The sequence below is a fragment of the Bos grunniens genome, chromosome 9 (genome assembly GCF_055505025.1).
Source record: "Bos grunniens cultivar Pamir isolate PY7600 chromosome 9, Bosgru_T2T1.0, whole genome shotgun sequence".
In the NCBI taxonomy this organism is placed as follows: domain Eukaryota; kingdom Metazoa; phylum Chordata; class Mammalia; order Artiodactyla; family Bovidae; genus Bos; species Bos grunniens.
Window position 1 is genome coordinate 102,934,281 of NC_141173.1, and position 12,106 is coordinate 102,946,386.

The 12,106-nt window shown below is 49.1% G+C and overlaps 1 protein-coding gene across 1 annotated transcript; it reads left to right on the forward strand.

The window, feature by feature from the left end:
• The first annotated feature begins 8,410 nt into the window (after window positions 1-8,410).
• On the forward strand, window positions 8,411-10,336 carry LOC147366492 (centrosomal P4.1-associated protein-like). The gene is made up of 3 exons (XM_086316729.1): window positions 8,411-8,414; window positions 8,589-8,706; window positions 9,963-10,336. The coding sequence occupies exons 1-3, from the start codon at window positions 8,411-8,413 to the stop codon at window positions 10,150-10,152; spliced, it is 312 nt and encodes a 103-aa protein (XP_086172855.1). The 3' UTR covers window positions 10,153-10,336.
• Window positions 10,337-12,106: the final 1,770 nt, after the last annotated feature.

A 12,106-nucleotide genomic window follows, 5' to 3' on the forward strand; every position in this document is an offset into this window, starting at 1 on the left:
GATCAGGAAGATCCCTGGAGAAGGGGATGGCTACCCACTCCAGTATTCTTGCCTGGGAAACCCCATGGACAGAGGAGACTGGCCAGCTGCAGTCCATGGGGCTGCAAAGAGTTGGACACGACTGAGCGACTAACACACACACACACGCACAGACATACATTCTTATAAACAGGTAAAACCTTTGCAAGGGTGAACAGGAGGGAATGATACTTGCCGTAACAGCTTGAGTTCATTTAAACGTTATTATTTTTTTCTTTTTTTGTTTAATGTAGGAAAATTTTTAAAGAGTAATTGCTCTATTTACATGGCCTAGGATTTCCAAATTTACCAAACTCAATGACTACGAATTAGCTAGTGTGTGTGTGTGTGTGTGTGTGTGTGCGCACATGTGCGTGCACTCAGTTGATCAGTCGTGTCTGATTCTTTGCAACCCTACGGACTTTAGCCTTCCAAGCTCTTCTGTCCATGGAATTCTCCAGGAAAGAATACTGGAGTGGATTGCCATGCCCTCCCCCTGGGGATTTTATCTAGACTGATACTTAATAATTTGATAATTGAGGCACGTTTACATAACATGGCCTAAAGGAAAACAGATATTTGTAAGGAAAATCATATCATTTTTTATTCATAACCAAATTCAGGCTGATTTGGCGCTGATCAGTTTAGTGAGACTTATTCACAGAAATGTCACAGTTGGTGTCTATGATGGCAGTAGGCTTATAACAATTCTGAACAGAAGGAAAGATCATAAAACCACAGTAGTGAGACTTTAAGTAGTTTTCCATCTCAGAACCCTTGTGTTTCCGTCAAGGGGGAACAGGCACTCAGCAACAGTTGTAAAATGGATACTTTCTCAAAAGGCACCGAGAAGGATGTATGTGCTGACAAGACCATCACCCCATGACGTTCTAACTGGGACGTGAAGGAGAGCCCACCAGACACCAGACTGGTGTGCACAGCTACACGCTGGTCTTAAAAATTCAACCCCCACCTGGTTATTAGGAAAGTTTCTGTTCATCGTCACCCTCTTCCTCGGGGGCTCAAGGATGAAGCTAGAAAGTGGGCAGGTGCCAGGCTTTCATTGGGCATGCTCTTCTGCCTACTGGGTGCTCTTGATATGCTCAAGTCAATGGCAAACTCGGGATTCCACACTAGAGAGGGAGTAGCCGCCAGCCCCATCCCGGCCATGAGTTCTCACTCAGTCATTCAGGGACTGGTCAGCCCTCTAAGCCTCTGTAACTGAGCTTCACTGGATGGATGGTGATGAACAGCGAGGGACACAGGGCGTAGCCTGTGCTGCTGCTCAGTAGCGAACACTTGAGAGGTGCCTTAGTTATAGAATCAGCATTGGTGCTGCAGCAGACTCAGGCAGAGAGCCAGGAACTCAGGCCTAGTATAAGCTGGAGGTCAAAGGGAAGGAGATGGTTTCTCTTTTCTTCTGTTGAATGGCTTTTGCACAGTCTGGTAGGAGAAGGAGCCAGTCTCCCCAAAGCTGGGTGCTAGGTGCTGGGCACTGGGTGCTGGTCTCTAGGTGCTAGGCACTGGGTGTTGAGTGCTAGGTGCTGGGTGCTGGGTCCTAGGTGCTCAGTGCTGGTCTTTGGGTGCTGGGTGCTGGGTGCTGGGTGAAGTAGGAAGTCTGGGCCTTGGAGCCACAGGGGCCTGGGACAGGATCACACTCAGTGACCATGATCTTGAACATGGGAAATGAACTGATCTCCTGAGCCCTCAGTTTCCGCATCTGAAAATCAGGGCACACCTGTTTAACAGATCAGCAGTTCTCAATTGGCCCCCGGGAACGTTTGCAATGCTAGGGGACACTCTTGGCTGTCACGACTGGAGTGGTGGCGGGGGCTGTTGGCATCCAGAGGGTGGAGGCCATGGGCACAGTCAACTTCCTACAGCATATACAGGATGCCCCCTTCCATTCCTACACACACACACACCAAAGGACGACCTGGCCCAGACTGTCGGCTGTGCCCAGTCTGGGAAAATCCGCTACAGGTCATTAAACAGACTAAATTCACACCAGGCCGTATTGCTTGGTGCAGATCAAGCACTCAGTCACTGACAGCTGTGAACTCTGGTTATAACCAGTAGAGGCACATGACGTGTTTGGAGGGAGCACAGGTCAGCGTTGACCGGGGCTCATGGGACGAACTGATGTCTGGGTTGTGTTAAGTTATCGTATTTGGGGGAAGAGATTCAGCAGAATCTGGAGGTTTTATAGGCACTTCTCCAGAAAGGCAATTGTCCAGATAATTTGGGATTTAACTTGGTTCTGAGAGTAGTAGACTAATAACTGTCTTTTAGCACTAAAACATCACCAAACTGTGTTCGACACATTTTTTAAGGCTTCTTTAAATACTCGACTTGACTTTTTTTTTTTTTTAACCAGGCTTAGGGGTTAAGAGGTAGGGCTCAGGGCCCTGGGAGTCCTGAAGGGCTGCAGAGCTCATCTCTGCCGTTTCCCTCTTGTTTTATTGGTTTTAATTAGAGAGGTCCACTGATGGCTCTGTGTTTTCCCTCCAGCTAAAGCCTCTGACCCTTTCTGAACTATTTCACTGCCATATGAACTCTCATGGACCTGAGCTAACCCACATGTCCATTTTTTTTTTTTTGCAAACTAATGCAAACAGGAGAGTCTGGAAGAACCCGTTTGGAAGGTGGCCTCTCATTATGTCACAGCGACATGATATTGATCTTGTAACCTACCCAACCCTTCACACTTTGAACCCTGAGTTTCCCTCATGTTGGGGGAACAAATAGTCATTTCTTAGCCAGACTCAGGATGGTGTACAGATGCAGAGACCAAGGATGGGTGCAGATGCCCCATGTGGATGGGAGGTGTGGACGGCGAAGACAGGCTGCTGGGGAGGACAGGTCCCGGGTGTCCTGGGAGGGAGATGCTCCTGTCCTGGTCGGCTTGCTGTGTGGTCACGGGGAAGTCATGGGGGGCCCCTGCTGGGCGGACACTGTTCTCTTCCTTCCTCCCTCCGGTCTCCAGGGAGACCTGGCCTCTGAAAGTTGGTTGGACTTCATAAGTACTGCGATGCTGGACAAATAAGCCTTCTCTCTGCTTCCGCTCACTTTGGGACAGACAATCCACGTGAGAAGACTCGCTTTAAAACAAGAAAGCCCTGCAGTCCCTTGAACCTCGGGAGCACAGTTTTCCAAATAATTCAACTTTACTTAAACAGTTCTCTCCACTTGTTCATTCTCTCAGCCTCTATTCCTGATGAGCAGGGACGCTCAGGATGGCCGGCACCAACTGACAGACCCTCAGAGCTTGGAGTAGACTGAGATTTCTTCCTCCCAAGTTCTCACTTTGAAAACAAATCCATCCATTTGGAATGAAAACAAAACACTTTGAAAACAAATCCTCCTCTCTTGCACTTTCCCACCTGGTCCTTCTCCACTTGATCGGAAACCAAAGGGGTCATCATAACTCAGAATCTCACAATCACGGGACCTGTTAAAAAGGCAGAGATGTGTGGACGGATGACCATAGAGGAGCTCGTGTGTTATCCGGAGCTGGGCAGTGAGGTTCTCAGTGGCAGGGATCACAGCTCACACTCACTGCAGTGAGTGTGATAGGGGGTCTAGATAGCTACAGATCCCCCAAGGCTGCCTAGCTTGGCAGGTTCCAGGTTCCAGAACCTATCCGGGTGAAGGGCTGAAGGCTACCTCTCGGGCCAGTGATCACCCGGACTAACCAGGCATCCCAGCTGCCTCCATTTTGGGGGCTTTGATGTCCAGCTCCTCTTCCAAAGCCCTACTTCCCTTCCCACGCACAGCTCAGGCCTCCCTGTGCAGGAAGCACTCCACTAGATTCACAGATTAAGCCGAGGCTCAGAGTGACCCCTGGACAGCATCCCAACACAGGTGTGTTTCTGGTGCTTGCAGACACACTCTGCTGGGGCTGGGAGAGCACGCACGGCACATCGCCACCCTCTGGAAGTCGGGCGCGTTCCCAACAAACAGACAGGTGAGTGATGCCACGAGCACCTCTGGGGAGAGGTGCTGGCCGTGGGCAGGAGATGCGCAGGGCGCTGTCTGGGGAAAGGTTAACTCTACCAGCTGTGGGTGCTTTTAGAGCAAATTCTCCATGGCAGACGTTGGCCAAATGACTCAGCAATTAACTCACTTAATAAAAGCCCTTTTCATACTGTTCCTGGGGTTCTCAAGGCAAGAATGCTGAAGTGGTTTGCCATTCCCTTCTCCAGTGGGCCACGCTTTGTCAGAACTCTCCTCTATGACCTGTCCATCTGGGGTGGCCCTACACGGCATGGCTCATAGTTTCACTGAGTTAGACAAGGCTGTGGTCCACGTGATCACAATTTCTGTGACTGTGGTTTTCATTCTGTCTCCCCTCTGATGGATAAGCATCAGACCTTGTGGAAGCTTCCTGATGGAAGGGACTGGCTGTGGGGTGAACTGGGTCTTGCTCTGGTGGGTAAGGCCATGCTCAGTAAATCTTTAATCCAATTTTCTGCTGATGGGTGGGGCTGTGTTCCTTCCCTGTAGTTTGGCCTGAGGTCAAACTATGCTGGGGTAGTGGCATCAGGGACTCAGTGGACATGAGTTTGAGAGCTTTAGTCAGTGGGCTTGCAGTCAGCTTTTCTGCCTGGGCCTGTCAAGCATCAGGAACAAAGTCACCAGCCACAGGGCCTGACGCTTAGCTTTGCACCTTCACCCTCTTAAAAGGTCAAATTCTTTTCCCAAGTTTACATAGACTCTGGAATGCAAAGCTCGAATTAAAACCTGAGCTACCTGGCCTTGTGAATTTGCTTCTCTTATGATGTTCTAATTTTATCGTTCATTATTTCAGTTCAGTTCAGTTCAGTCGCTCAGTCGTGTCCGACTCTTTGCAACCCCATGAATCGCAGCATGCCAGGCCTCCCTGTCCATCACCAACTCCCGGAGTTCACTCAGACTCACGTCCATGCAGTCCGTGATGCCATCCAGCCATCTCATCCTCTGTTGTCCCCTTCTCCTCCTGCCCCCAATCCCTCCCAGCATCAGAGTCTTTTCCAATGAGTCAACTCTTTGCATGAGGAGGCCAAAGTACCGGAGTTTCAGCTTTAGCATCATTCCTTCCAAAGAAATCCCAGGGCTGATCTCCTTCAAAATGGACTGGTTGGATCTCCTTGCAGTCCAAGGGACTCTCAAGAGTCTTCTCCAACACCACAGTTCAAAAGCATCAATTCTTTGGCGCTCAGGCTTCTTCACAGTCCAACTCTCACATCCATACATGACCACAGGAAAAACCATAGCCTTGACTAGACGAACCTGTTGGCAAAGTAATGTCTCTGCTTTTGAATATGCTATCTAGGTTGGTCATAACTCTCCTTCCAAGGAGTAAGCATCTTTTAATTTCATGGCTGCAGTCACCATCTGCAGTGATTTTGGAGCCCAAAAAATAAAGTCTGACACTGTTTCCACTGTTTCCCCATCTATTTGCCATGAAGTGATGGGACCAGATGCCATGATCTTTGTTTTCTGAATGTTGAGCTTTAAGCCAACTTTTTCACTCTCCACTTCCACTTTCATCAAGAGGCTTTTTAGTTCCTCTTCACTTTCTGCCATAAGGGTGGTGTCATCTGCATATCTGACGTTATTGCTATTTCTCCCAGCAATCTTGATTCCAGCTTGTGCTTCTTCCAGCCCAGCGTTTCTCATGATGTACTCTGCATAGAAGTTAAATAAGCAGGGTGACAATATACAGCCTTGACGTACTCCTTATCCTATTTGGAACCAGTCTGTTGTTCCATGTCCAGTTCTAACTGTTGCTTCCTGACCTGCATACAAATTTCTCAAGAGGCAGATCAGGTGGTCTGGTATTTCCATCTCTTTCAGAATTTTCCACAGTTTATTGTGATCCTCATTATTTAGAATCCCTGTATTTTCCATTTTAGTGGTTTGAATATCTTCAGAGGACCTGGCTCTCTAAATGGTGCTAGCTAGTGGACAGACCTCCCATTCAGCATCGTGTCCACCATCTGCAAGCTCCAGGAGATGGTGAAGGACAGGGAAGCCTGGCATGCTGCAGTCCATGGGATCACAAAGAGTGGGATACAACTGAGCAATTGAACAACCAACATCAGCATTACAGCCCGAACTTTGAGAATTTTGCCTCTGGAGTGGATTTTTAAGAGAGTGTACAGATTGCACCCCCAAGGTCTTTCTTGCCGCCTGTAGCTACTGAGGCTCTGTGTGAAATGGACATTTCTGCCTTCTTGAGTTCCTGCTCTTGCTGCTGAAACTAACAAAGTCCTGATCTTGCGTTGAGCTTTGTAGATTTCCAAAAGATTTTCCCTGGGATGGCTTTACTGCAGCCGGTTAGCCTCCACCCCATTATGGGGCTGACTGTCTCCAGAGCTGTCACATAAGGAGGGTCAGGCTTGTGGTCACCATCTCGACTTCTTTGCACAAAGTGTCACTTCCTGACCTGGGACCGATTTGAAAATAGATCCCTCTCTGGGTTGGACACTTCCCATGTGCCATCATTTAATATCCTTCCTGACCACTGTTCATGGTTTCACAGCTGTCCTGAGAGAGGGTGGAATTACAACATGCTCTCTGTGGTCACCGGGACCGTAGATCCAGTTTGTGAATACCCACCAATGTCTGCATTGAAGGACCAGGGTCCCTGATGAATGAGCCAGTGACAGTTTACCTGTTTAATTCAAGAGGTTCATTGCTTTGTCTTTATACTTTCCAACCAAAAAGTTATTTCCTATTTGTCAAGCGTTTAAAATCCTGTTGTTCCCTACACATAATTGGAGGTGGGTTAGTACTGCCCTCAGCTTTTCAAAACAAAGATGTTAAAATGATACCAAACCAAGGCGTCCTTCCCTCACTAAGACAGGGAGTCCATCTCTCTGAGTTTGTAACCCACAGAACCAAAACCGCCCTCAGTATAGGCTCGCTGACTATCATGCAAACAACCCCAGTGCGTTTCCTTGTCTAGTTCTCCCACATTTAGGTGGTCACTCTTTTTCTGTCTGGGAAATACGGCTAATCACCCCAGAAGGGTGTGTCAGGAACAGCTGGTTATGAGTACTGACTGGGGGCAGAGAACCTCATGTTCTGTTGAGGGTAGTAAGACAGAGGATCCCGGTGGGACGAAATATTTCTATCGGGTGTGTGTGATCCTGGACATGAATCTCAGTCTGAGACTTTTCCTTCTATTTTATCTTTGCTGATTTAATTTTCTTTATAGGAGGGCCTCCCTGGTAGCTCAGTCGGTAAAGAATCTGCCTGCAATCCAGGAGACCTGGGTTTGATTCCTGGGTCAGAAAGATCCCCTGGAGAAGGAAATGGCAATCCACTCCTGTATTCTTGCCTGGAGAATCCCATGGACAGAGGAGCCTGGCAGGCTACAGTCCATGGGGTCGCAAGAGTCGGACACGACTTAGCAACTAAACCACCACCACCATAGGAGTATGACTCCTATGTATGACTCCTTTCTTCTGTTCGACTCCTATTTAAATGTCCTGATTCTGTGAGCTTGAGAGGAATGTGAACTCTGTTGGGCTCTGCCTTCTGTATTTATCCATTAGAGCAAACTCTTTAACTGTTACTCAGCCCCTTTATTTTTTGTTTGCCCTAAATTAAAAAAATATACATTTATTTTGACATAAGTTTCCTATATGCTCTTTACTCAGATTCACCAAGTTTTACCTGTTGCCACATCTGCTGTAGCATTCTCTGTGTGCATGTATGTATACACGCAAACACACACATCCACTGTTTATACTTTCCATTCTCCTTGGGGATAAGCTGCATATATTAAGATCAGTGCCCCTTTGACCATGAAGACTTCTGTTCCTATGACCAGTCCTGTTGGGGCAGGGCTCACCCTGCTCCAGCATGACGTCATCTTGACTAATTGCATGTCCTAATAAGGCCATGTTCTGAGGTGCTGGGGCCAGGACATCAGTACAGGAACTCTGGGGTGGGGGACAGGTCAAGCCGTAACATGCTCCTTGGATTTCTTTTCATTTATTCTGCTTGGAATAAGCTGGACCTCTTAGATCTGTGGAGCCACATTTTTGCATCCAGTCTGGGAAATTCAGTCACTATCTTCGATCATATCTGCATTCCTCTGTGCTCTTTCCTTCTTCTTCTGGAATTCCAGTCTGATGCTTTTCCACATCTCTCTCCCCTTGAACATTCACCATCTGGCGTGACCCCTCAAGTCAACAGGAAACAGTGACAGTGAACTCTACCATACCGAGGGTCCGAGGCCTTCCAAGGTCCACGTGCTGTGGGATGAGTGATGACGGTCTTGAAAGGCAGGATTTAGGGAGCCAGAGAGCATATGGAAGGAAAGAAAACTTTTAATTAGGGAGATAATTTGAGTGAAGTTGGGAGAATATAAATTATGTATTTTAATGAGACCAGGGAGATGGGCCTGCCTGGGGCAAGATATTCAAATATAAATAAAATATGAGAGAGTAGGCTACAAGAACATCTTGAATACTAGTCCTCTTGGAGTGGATCACTGTAAAATATGTTTGTACAGCTAAATAATGCAACAAATGTTCTAGTTATGAAGATCTGTTGACTTAACCTGTATTCTTCAGAAAAAGTCTGCCCTGACGGCTCAAAGGAAATCGTGTTTCCAGATGGGACGGTGCAGCATCTGAATGATGGACGCGAGGAGACTGTGTTTCCAGATGGGACCATTGTGAGTGTGGAAAGGTTGGTACCGGGACAGGCGGTGTCAGTCTGAAGTCTCCAGGATTTGTGGTTTGTGCAGTTGTCAATTCTCTGGATTAATTTAATTTTTGTAAAAGTTGCAGTATTTGTATAATACAAAACATCGTTGACCCTAGAGGTTTGGTCTTGTAACTTTGATCTGATTGATTTCATAGCGAACATGGATCTAAACACTCATTTTTTAAAAATATTACTTTTTAATTGGAGGATAGTTGCTTTTCAGCACTGTGTAGGTTTCTGCCATGCTTCAGCGTGAATCAGCCTTAGGTGTACGTACACCCCTCCCTCCTGAAGCTCCCTCCCACCTCCCACTCCATAGATGCGCATTTTTAAGGGTTTCCTTCGCTGACATTGGTCACGACTGAACTGCAGCCATGAAAATAATCTCCGGCGTTTGGTGTGTGCCCACTGAGGCCGCGCTGTGTAGCAGCCCGAGCCTGCAGCAGCACTCACGTGGTGCTAAGACGCACGGGGAGGTGCCGTCCTGACGGGGATGAGCAGGGAGACCTTACCGCCGAGCCGACTCTCAGGCCCTCGAGCGCCCCCCTCCCCACAGCGCAGGGGCCCCGGCACCGGTGGGCTGCTGCCTCCGTGGGCTCCCTCTCCTGTCATGGAAGCCACAAGTGTCGCCATCACCGCCGGAGTCACTGTGCTCAAGTGACGCTACACCAGGTCCCTGCCGCTCCCGGGTGATTCCGCCTCAGGTCCCCGCTCCCCGGGTGATTCCGCCTCAGGCCCCTGCTCTCCAGGTGATTCCAACTCAGGTCCCCGCTCCTGGGTGATTCCGCCTCAGGCCCCTGCTGCTCTCCAGGTGATTCCGCCTCAGGTCCCCGCTCCTTGGGTGATTCTGCCTCAGGTTCCTGCCACTCCCTGTGTAATTCTACCTCAGGCTCCTGCTCCCCGGGTGATTCTGCCTCAGGTCCCTGCTCTCCCGGTGGAGCCCTGCGGCCTCTCCTTCCTCCCTCAGAGCTACCTTCCGCGCGGAGCAGCTCTGCCCAAACAGGCCCGTGACCCCGGCCTCTGTCCTGAGCTCTCCCCAGGCCGCCCTGAGCCCCGCTCAGCTCCTGTCTATACCCTGACTCTGCAGGTGCCTGCCCTCTCCCGCCCTGGCGGCATCTGTACCCCTGTCTCCCAAGATCTGGGGGTGAGGGTGTGCAGACCTGGGTGGTCACACCCCTTGGCCTCACGGGTTCCCCACGGGACGTGCTGGCCACTGACAAGGCTGTTCTCTCCACCAGGAATGGTGACAAGACCATCGTGCTCAGCAACGGTCAGCGGGAGATCCACACAGCCCAGTTCAAGAGGAGGGAGTACCCCGACGGCACCACCAAGACCGTGTACCATGACGGCCACCAGGAGACCAAGGACGCCTCTGGGAGGGTCAGGGTTAGGGATGAGGCTGGAAACATCGTCCTGGACAGGAAGTAGCTTCTGCTTCAAAACTAGCCTTACCTGTGACCTTCCAATATCACCTTGACCTTCCAACATCACCTTGACCTTCCAACCTTACCTGTGAACTTCCAACATTACTTGTGAACTTCCAAATTACGTGTAACCTTCCAACTACATTATTTGCTAAAACAAAGAAACAACTAATGTTTGTGGCCCTAAATGATGAAAAATCGTGTAAAACTTGAGGACTACCCAAGTCATCCAGAAATTATAAAGGAAGAGACAGCCTGGTCCAGGGCTCCTTGTTAGGAAAGGTGGCTGCATCAACACTAGAGCAGCCAGAGAACAGGAAGCTCCCCGACAACAACTCCAGGGCCCCGGCCAGACCCCTTTCTCTCTGTGCATCACAAGAACCAGCTCTACACGTGACGGGCAGCCTTCCCTGGGCCCTGGGCGCCTCCACCTCGGCCTGCAGCTGGCCCCTGGTGCTCTCCTCCTGAATTACACCAGCTTAGCCTGACCATCCCGTCCATTTTCCTCAGGGCACCAGTTCACACCACTACAGGAGCACCCACAGGGAGCCCGACCCAGGGTCTGAGTGACCTGGCCTCATGCCCACGGCTGTGTGGGTGGTAAGCCACCTCCTGAAACTCTGTGTTTTTAAATCTCACAGTCAAGGCAATGACAGTTGCCCCTTTTATTGTTTTGTAGGCGGCCTAGAAAATAAGACACAAACTGGCATTTAACTGATTTTTATACTAAAATGGAGAGTCCCAAAATACAAGAAAGGAATAATTTCCTGAAAAATCTTATGACGAGATGTTTGTAGGTGCCCATGTCTTCATGCGACAGAAATGAAGTATCATCTGTTAGTGCCTGTGATCATTTCAGTCCTAAAGTCTATGGTGCCCACACCACGGTAGCCTCAGTGGTTGGGTGAGGCTTTTTGAAGTAACTCAAGAGCAACGTGTGGTCTTGGCTTTGACTTGAAAATCAAAGCATCCTATAGCAATCACACTGGATCGGGCCTTTTCCACCCAGGAGGCAGCCACCACGGGGTGAGGTCATTTGTCAGATGTAACAGACCAAACCAACCCACTGCTGAAAAGCCGAAAATAGAAAAAGTGAAAGGTGAACGTGTTAGCTGTTCAGCTGTATCCTACTCTTTGTGACCCCACGGACTGGCCCACCAGGCTCCTCTGTCCATGGGATTCTCCCGGCAAGAGTACTGAAGTGAGTTGCTATTCCCAGGGGATCTTCCCAACCCAGGGATTGAACCCAGGTCTCCTGCACTGCAGGCAGGTTCTTTACCTTCTGACCACCACCAGGGAAAAGCCAGAAATGTACCCACTCATTGCTTCAACTATTTTGAGTTGGCTTATCCTAGAAATTGTCATTAAAGCAAACAAAACAAAACCCCGCTCTACCAAGTTAAAGGACTTCTGGCTGTTGTGGAGATCAGGGAAGAAAGTAACATACAATTTTGTGGGTAAACTGTTCAAACACCAGATAATCTGCCGAACCAGCAGAACGCTTCCCAACAGCCACGCACGTGAGAGCGTGGGTCAGAATAAGACAGGTCACCCAGAAGGCCTGTGTGTGCTGTGTGTTCTGGTATGCTGCATAACAAGCTTATAAAACATTTCCTTCTGATTTCCAAAATCTAGAACATACTTTTAAATCTGGGCTTCCCTAGTGGCTCAGTGTCTGCCTGTCGAGGCAGGAGACTCGAATTCCATTCCTTGGGCAGGAAGATCCCCTGAAGAAGGAAATGACTACCCACTCCAGTATTCTTGCCTGGAGAATTCCATGCACAGAGGAGTCCGGGGGGGTCATAGAGTTGCAAAGAGTCGGACATGACTGAAGCGACTTAGCATGCATGCATGCATAGATCCATATACCTGCAGCAGTCTGCAGCACACTGAGTTGGCTGGAAGGGCATCGACAACCTCACAGCACAGGGATGATGAGCATGTGGGGAAAACAGTAG